The sequence below is a fragment of the Phytophthora parasitica genome (genome assembly GCF_000247585.1).
Source record: "Phytophthora parasitica INRA-310 unplaced genomic scaffold supercont2.18, whole genome shotgun sequence".
Taxonomy (NCBI): domain Eukaryota; phylum Oomycota; class Peronosporomycetes; order Peronosporales; family Peronosporaceae; genus Phytophthora; species Phytophthora nicotianae.
The window spans coordinates 337,568-345,823 of record NW_008649004.1 but is presented as its reverse complement, the minus strand read 5'-3'; the positions used below and the strand labels follow the sequence as shown (position 1 = coordinate 345,823).

At 49.1% G+C, this 8,256-nt stretch overlaps 3 protein-coding genes across 3 annotated transcripts; 1 reads left to right on the top strand and 2 right to left on the bottom strand.

Annotated features, from left to right (window-relative positions):
* Positions 1-2,124: 2,124 nt before the first annotated feature.
* On the top strand, positions 2,125-3,750 carry PPTG_09445 (hypothetical protein; the record flags this gene model as incomplete). Its single annotated transcript, XM_008904438.1, has 3 exons — positions 2,125-2,798; positions 2,867-3,598; positions 3,675-3,750. The coding sequence occupies 3 exons, from the start codon at positions 2,125-2,127 to the stop codon at positions 3,748-3,750; spliced, it is 1,482 nt and encodes a 493-aa protein (XP_008902686.1).
* PPTG_09444 (hypothetical protein) lies at positions 3,511-5,672 on the bottom strand. Its single transcript, XM_008904437.1, has 3 exons — positions 4,827-5,672; positions 4,369-4,755; positions 3,511-4,289 (listed from the first exon to the last, which is right to left on the bottom strand). The coding sequence occupies exons 1-3, from the start codon at positions 5,648-5,650 to the stop codon at positions 4,223-4,225; spliced, it is 1,278 nt and encodes a 425-aa protein (XP_008902685.1). The 5' UTR covers positions 5,651-5,672; the 3' UTR covers positions 3,511-4,222.
* Positions 5,673-6,462: 790 nt separating this feature from the next.
* PPTG_09443 (hypothetical protein) lies at positions 6,463-8,255 on the bottom strand. Its single transcript, XM_008904436.1, has 5 exons — positions 8,213-8,255; positions 7,816-8,150; positions 7,179-7,738; positions 6,727-7,104; positions 6,463-6,660 (listed from the first exon to the last, which is right to left on the bottom strand). The coding sequence occupies exons 2-5, from the start codon at positions 8,116-8,118 to the stop codon at positions 6,618-6,620; spliced, it is 1,284 nt and encodes a 427-aa protein (XP_008902684.1). The 5' UTR covers positions 8,119-8,150; positions 8,213-8,255; the 3' UTR covers positions 6,463-6,617.
* Between the last annotated feature and the right edge of the window lies 1 nt (position 8,256).

Genomic DNA, 8,256 nt, shown 5'->3' with positions numbered 1-8,256 from the left:
TTGGCTACGCCTTCGCTTTCATCTTGTCCTGCCGCTTCTGCAGCTTCCTCGGCGTCGCCAGTGGCACGCAGCGCGAAGTCCAACACTAGCGAGAGAACCCGCGGCGAGGACGGCGTACAGGCCTATGTCAATCGCCTGCTCAAGCGCGTAGCAAAGCCGGCTGGAGCAACAACGACGCTGACCTCTCACTCCTTCCGCCGGGGCGGCGCACAACACGCCAATGGAGGTGACCGCCTTGCAGCGCAGTGGATCTTCGACCGCGGTGCGTGGGACATGAGCAAAGTCAACAAAGGCTTTGCTTATGTGTACAACACACCTCGGGAGGACCGAAAGGTAGCGCGCGTGCTGAGCGGGTGGGGGGCAGACGCGACTCCTGTAGTCCTCGATGTTGCCGCCCTTGATCATGGGGCACAGGAGCGGCTTGGGCGTCTGCAGATGCTTCTCTTCAGCTCATGTACGGGACTACAAGATCAACGGCTCGATGTACGTACCAAGGTTCTTAATGTGCTCACCGCTTACCTCGTCCGATATTACCCGCAACTGAAGAAACTCTCGCCAACAGCACCAATTGCTGCGCGCATTGAGGAGTGCTTGCTTGCTGCTGACGTCGCTACAGTGGATTTGCTTGCGTGGTCGGTGGCACTCGGTGACGGACCTACACCTGCCCAAGAACAGCGACAACAAGAAACAGAGAAGCCACACGCATGCCCAGCAACCAGCCAACTTCTTGCTGTCATTGATGAGCTTATCGCCTCGAACAAAACACTATCAGCGCGCTTGACAATCGTCGAAGCTGCCTTGCTCAAGTCTACGAAGCCACAAGAAACTGCTGAAGTCGAACAAGACACGTCAGAGCAACAACCAAAGGCCAAACGCAGAAAGAAACCAGCTACAAACCTGAGCGATACGTGGTACGAGTGGTACACGCGCATACCTCGCGTCTGGGACTCCTCCGACCGGCAAAAGAAATCGGAGTCCCGCCACGTCACCGCCTTTATGAAGTTGTTCCTTGACGAAGGCTTCACGCTGGATGCCAAGGCGGAGGACTACAAAGATCAAGTCCTCGACACCGGCTGTCGTGCGGAAGTTGCCGTCCTCGCGTTCCTGAAGTCGCGGGACATCCAGGCAAAGGGATCAGGAAGCGTCCTGCGCGCGCTGCGTCCTTTGCACAAGTCTGGCATCTTGGACAGTCGCATCGCTAGGTACAAGCATCTCCTCGCTATCGGCCGTATTGAAGACCCAGCCCCTGTAGACACGCAAGACATACTTGCCGTAATAGGCCACGTATAAGATAGCTTAATACTATACACAATTCGCACCAGTGAGTACCACACAGCAACCAAGGAAGTAAAGCCGGTAGTAGGGAATCGGACCCCCCACTCGTTACCATCCGAGTGCTGCACCAACAGTACCGGCAAACTGAGATACACGCCACATGCTGCACGCTGCCATGCCAAGGCCACACGCCAAGTCGCCGCCACGCCACACACCGTCATGCCGTCACGCTGCACTTAGCAACCCCCCCCCCCCTGCGCTCAGTCATTGAGCTTCGTCGTCCAAACTGGTGTGTGTGTGTGTGTGTGTGGTGGAGGCTTCGGACTTGAGGTCTGAGGGGTTGAGCTGAAAAAAGAAGACTAACACCGTGTGATGTCATGTCGGCGATATCCAAGTAGTTGCGCTGTGTGGCGCTCTCTCATTGGCTCTGAAAAAACCTCGTTGAGGTTTTTATAACGGCTGGTCCTCGTGGGGAATGTCACTAATAAGATGGTACAATGTACCTGTCATTGTTTAAAGGGAATAGCCTTAATAGTGGACCCCGCTGCCCGGTTCAAGCCCTCACTAATGAATTTACCAGCTCTGGCGCACATTGCTCCGAGCTTTATTTTGTATACAAACCAAAATGTTGATTTTCTCGGCCTACAGGGCTCTAGAGGCCATTTCCTCGCGCCTGTGAGCGCGCTTTCGAAAGCTGACTGGGCTTTAGTTGCCAATGCCATTTCGAACTTAAATGAAGAAACAGCAGTATTCTTTATGACGTGATTCATTATGTTTCTAAGTTTTTGGCCTGTCTTTCTCCAACTTCCGAACTGTCGGAAAATGTAGGGATGTCGGAACCGCTGCGATATGGCTGATGAGTGTGCACGACCGAAAGTGATATCGTTGGGCAGCAGTCAACAGGATGTGGTCGTGTGTGGAGAGAGCTCTAGTGAACATTTGGACAATTCACGGGTAGTAGTAGGAGCAGTTAATGCTAGCGAGCCATTTGATGTACTGCCCAGACCAACTGTGGAACAGGAAAAGCCTAGTCGCTCTGATGAAAAAAGAAAGGAAAACAACTACAGAGGTCATAGTGAGAAAGTGACGAGAAAGAGAAATTCAAAGAAGAGAGAATCTCCAAACCCCACCTCACAACAGGAGGCAAAACGGCTCGCTCGAGGTGCTGGATCTCGACTACGACAGCGTATACAGCTGCTTCCTCGTGGTGTTCTACACGATCCACTACAATTGGCGTTGAACGCTGCGATCGCTCTAAAAGAGCACGATACTCGAACCCGACAAGGTCCTCTTATGAAGAGTTTTGTTGCTGCGGTGACTGAAGCTGCTAGAATACTCGAGGACAATATAAACTCTCGCCAATCGAAGAAATATCTCAAAGACATGGAATTCATCGTGCTTATTGCAGTGGGTAACCTGGACGATCTGCTGAACCAAGACGAAGTAGCAGCAGTGTGGAGTATGGTCAAGAGCTTACAACAACTGCTCCACGCTCCTTCTGTCACGTCAAAACGTATTGAATGGTACGACAAATGTTGTATTCATATCGTTTACTTATACAGGAATGACCACTATTGATTTTATACTGCAGGTGCTGCCACAAACTTCAGACTTATCTCCTCAAAACGTACGAGATACCAGTTAATATGGAGGATTCCGTCAAGTCTCAGCTTGTTGATATACTGCAAAGCATCGAACAATCTACCGGAACGTTATGCCCCACGATGATCAGCAAGAATATGACGTTGGTGAGTGATCTATTGGAAGGTCGGAGCGCGGCATGGGATCCGCGCAATGATCCGAGTATTGGGAAAATGCTCGCTAGAACTCAGCGATTGTGCTCGGAGCAGTTTAGTTCGGAGTGGGACCAATGCTTCATCGCTATCTGTAAAACGTGCAGTAAGATGAACGGGTCGACTTTCATGTGGGTAGCGGATCTAGCGTCAGAGCCGCCTCAAGCTATCCCTTCGTCATGGGGCGAGCTTAAATTCACAGATGAAGCTATTGTGAAGAATAGTTTCGCCCACGTTACGGGTTTTGAAGAAAAAGCACGTGATGCAGATCCACGGAAAAAGTTGATGTTTTTTACGGAACTCATTGACCGACTGCAGTGGTTTATGAGCGGAGTGGTGAGTGAAGAGAACCAGTCACTACTTCCGTTAGAGCTGCTCACCCGGATAAACGAGTGTATGAGTACGCTGGTGGATCTGTGCGACCATGGCAGGGCACTCACTCTGGAGGGATGTCTTCATGTGGAGAAACTGGTTTGTATTATACGCCAGTTGATGTACATGCGCGGGGACTACGCAGCAAGGTCAACACGGTGAGTAGCAGTTTTCATTTTGCTGATGGATAATCTGGATTGTTGCTGACAGTGTCTGATGAATGTTGCTCCACAGCGTTCCGGTCTTGCTCTTGGGGCTATTTCCACCAGAAACCCGCCCCAAGTTCGTGTACCCTGCAAGTTCGAGATGAGTACAAGAGAACAGCAATCACCCGCTCGACGTACATGAAGAGCAGTACACAACATGTGTTGCTTTTGGAGGGCGTGTTCCTAAAGTTTTGGAGCAGCTTCTCGTGCGCTCTTTCTGGAGACAATGATCAGTATTTTGCGTGGGCATAGCTTCGTGACGACCACCCAGTTTTTCAAAATCCTCTGGCTCAGTTCCTAGCCTCCACCACTGAATAGTAATAACTCGACACTTGTCAATACTTCTCTTCCACTTGTTCACATTTTTTGTGTACTTTCCCACTGTTCGATCTTGTGAATAAAGTGGATGTAGCAACTCAACTTTTGAACGCACACCCGAGATTGGAGCCGCTAGTGGATCCCGATCCTCGGACTGGCAGGACATTACCGCTTCAGATCCCTTGAGCTTCACTTGTGCAAATATCACGATAGGCCGATCCCGCATTTCTTTTGTCGCCTTTTTAGCCCCGTTGGCGATTAACCAGACTCTTCTGCGGATCGCTTCCTCCTCTCACCAACTAACTGAAGCAGACTAGTAGCAAGTCTGAAACGAAGCACGACCATGACAAAGTGAGTCTCTATTTACCAAATGAGCAGAGTGTTTTTAAATAAGTCTTGCGTACCTTTGCCAACCAACCTGGTTGTAGTGACCGTGAATGTTCTTGCCATACTCAACAAATTTGCCCGCAAAGCGTTTGTATTCGGTACCCAGTTCATCTCGAAATGGAAGTTCACATACCCAGCGCCTTACAACTTCAACATAATTTCTCACGACGGGTTTTAGTGCGTAAGAACGATCATCTGCCATCACTTGCTGCATCACATCGAGCGCTTTGATAATGTGTTCCGCTTTTTCACTTTCTGGCCGAATGTGAACCTTTTGAGCCAAGTCTTGTAAAAGCTGGGCCGTATCACGCAACGACCTGGCGCTCACTGGAGTAGCAGATTTCGCTTCTCCAGAAGCCTGGGCGGTCTTGTTCATCTCGAGACTCTCGAGTTGAGCTTGAACTCTACTCACAAGAAACAAAAGCAATCAGCAGCTGCCTCTCAGTAAGCACTCCAGTCAAAGCCATCGACGTACCGATGATAGTAAGTCCTCAGCACCTCGTTCTTGGAGCAAGCACATGACAAAGCAGTGATTAAGCATCGAACTTCATTTGCGCATTCAGGCGTCCACACGAGGTTTCTGAACGTTAGCACAGCGTTTTCAAGTGCACGGGCAGTGACTTCAGCAGTCGGTTTATCTGTTGTATCACGACTTGACTGGCGATTGAGGATCAGCTTGAGATTGAACAGCGCCTGTGCCCACGCGTCCTTACTCTCAAAGCTACCCGGCCTCATCGTCGAAAGAGCGCTTAGAGCCTCGTGAGCTAAAGCCAGATCCGCACTTCCCTTTTTGTCAGTAGGACCAGAAGATTCACTCACTTTCTGCTTCTTGTGCTCATTCTCCATCTCTTCGTCCTCATCTTCGTCGTCTTCTTCACTGCTACTATCCGCGATACTGGACGAAGATGACGAGGAGTCACTGGAAGAAGCTTTATCCATTTCCTCCCGCTTTCTCTTCTGCAGGTTCATCTCTTTTACTTTCACTTCCACGTCGTCCACCTTTATTCCACTCGCCACCTTCTGCAGTTTATCGTACAAGTCCTGCTGCAATTTCATTGTGCCGTCCATCACTGCCAGCACAGTCTCACTGCGCCCGGTGGACCCTTTACCCTTGTCCAGTTGATTCACTGCATTCCGCACTTCCTCCACTTTGGTAAAAGCTGCAACGACGTCGCTTACGGATTTGGCCAAAGCAGATATTTCCTCTTCTAAAACGACGTTGAAGGTGCGCTGAAGCTTAGGGGAATCCACGAGCAACAAGACGCGCTTGTACAGCGCCAAGGTGTCCAGCGATGTCATAAATCGTCAATCGATGGACACGAGGAAATAGTTATCGAGGGTGTAGCCATTTGTGAACAAGTTTACAAAAAGTAGTCATTTGTAAAACACAAACTGGTTGTACAGAAGATCCCTTCAGTAGTAATCCCTAGAAATGGAATACTCCTCGATAGCAGTAAATTGGTTGACCAGTCACTTACAAACCCAAGATATTATTCCCTCTCACCCCTCAATCGTAAAATGGAATACATTTGAAGTCAAATATTCCTATTCTGGGGTGTTTAACTAAGGGAAAAGTCATAACTGTACAGTACATCCGAAGAAATCTAGCAAATACTTTTGGTGCTTGTGGCCTTGCTTTCTTCCAAGTTCTTCACGGAGCGTGCGCTGCATTTCTCGCAATCCGCTCACCGATCTATCCGATACGCCAGTCGCACCTGCACGAACTAGAAGCTTAGCGACTCCTTAATTGCTTCTGGCTCAAGGTCCTCCTCAATCCACGTACTACGCTCCATATCGTCCTCGTCCAGGTTTTCTGAGCCGTTCTCAGAGCCATCTACAACCAATTCTTGGTCACCAACTCCACATCTTCTGCAGCAGCTCGTCCACGGACATTGGGTCCTAAACGTGCAGACGAGATAACCTCCTCGCAAGCACAACGGACATTGCATCATCTTCGTCTGGATCTTCGTAGACGCTATTGTATAGTCTCAATGCCCGGTGTGGTTCCAGCATCTTGCGAAGAGGGAAGGTGAAAAAAGCCAATCTTTCCCACTACTGGAAGCGGTGCACTGTTCCAAACCAAAGGTACTCGGAACCATTTTTATGGTACATACGTGAATAGGAATACCTTTAGACAAGAATAAATTGTGGGTTCCCACCGCGATCACTACCGAAGGGATCTTCTGTATCACTTCGGGCTTTTCAATACTGGTGGTTCTACTTTCCAGCTTCATTCTTCGCACTCGGATGTCGGCTACGTTTTCAATTATTTTCGCCGACTCAACACTTTCGTAATACTAGTGGCGGTGCTACGATATGTACACATAGTTAGTTTTAGGATAAAATATCATCAGCAACCCACTCTGCAAGCGTACCTGCGCAAGTCGCTCTGGTTGCCCTCCATGTTCTTCATATAAGTGACAGCTTTGGTCACAAAACGCTGAAATCTGGAGGGTAAAAAGTCGCCGTGAAGAGGAACCGTAGCCACCCAGACACTCGCCTGCTCCACCGTTCTTCGAATATCCTTTTCACGCTTGCATTCAGAATCGACCTTCATCACGATTTCGATCATGCTAAGTACTTCTGCAATGCGTTGTGGTTTTTCATCGCATTGGAGAGTTTCCACGCTTTTCACCAAGCCTCGAAATGTCCCCACTAGGTGACCTAGCACCCTGCCAGCATTATCTTGCTCTATCTTCCTCACCAGTGGGCGACAGCTTTCCTTCACAACCTTGTCCAGTTTTACTTGAGCACTATAAGATTTGTTGGGGAAACGAGATTTTTTGTCATCTTCCAATAACACTGAGAAAAAGAATTCAAAACGTACACTTGGTAATCACTCATCAATGCCTTGTTCGTCGAGCAAGCCCCTGTGAGGGCAGCGCTAAGAAGCTGTATCTCGTAGAAACGCTCAACGGTCCATTCAACTTGCTCGAAAATCGCCATTGCAGACTCTAATGCGCGGGTGGTCACTCGAGCTATTGTGTTGTCTGTCGTTACAGCATTGCAAGCTGCCTGCTGCTTGAGAACGTCCTTGATGCCAATAACGGCATTCGACCAACGAGCTTTCATGCCGCCCGGGATCTTTTTGCTTTTAATTTTTACTTTCAAAATCGTGTTCAAACACTCCTGAGCAAGATGCAGACAAGGGTCCATCGTCTTGAGTTGTGGCGTTGTTTCGAGATCCTGCAATGCCGCCTCTGTTCCCTTAGACTTCTTTTTGGTTGGCATATCGCCTTCCTCTTCGCTGCTGCATGAAGATGAAGATCCACTACACGACTCGGAGACGACCATGTCCTCCCGCTCGTGTTCAATGGCCATTCCTCTCCCTCGTTTATGTTTCGCTTGGGTCTGTGTTTCCTCAGTGATGTCTACGTCTTTTTCCGACTGCTACATGACAACCAGCCACTGTCAACCACGATCCATTCCTTCCGACCTCGATTTGTTTTTCTCAAAATACTCACCACAGCTATCTCCATGGTCACCTTCTTCAAGGCTTCCTCCAATTTTTGCTGCAGGTTCATTGAGTTTTCCATCTCTCGCATCAAACTGTCGCTTCGTCCAGTCAATACGTTGCCCTGCTCCAGTTGGTTCATCGCATCGCGCACTTCCTCAACCTTGGCAAACGTTGCAACGACGTCGCTGACAGATTTGGCCAAATCGAAGAATTTCTTTTGCAGGACAGAGTTAGAGCTGCGGTGGAGCTCCGTGGGGTCCACGAGCGACAGAATGTGCTCGTACAGCACCAAGGTGTCCAGCGATGCCATGCTTGTCAATGAATGGACCCAATTGGATTAATCTGTTTAGAGAGGATGTAGCCATTTTAAATTGTGAATCAGAATCAGAATCACTTTTTGTAACCTGCTGTTCACTTGACGTTTTGCAGGAAAGGATCTGAGTCTCGA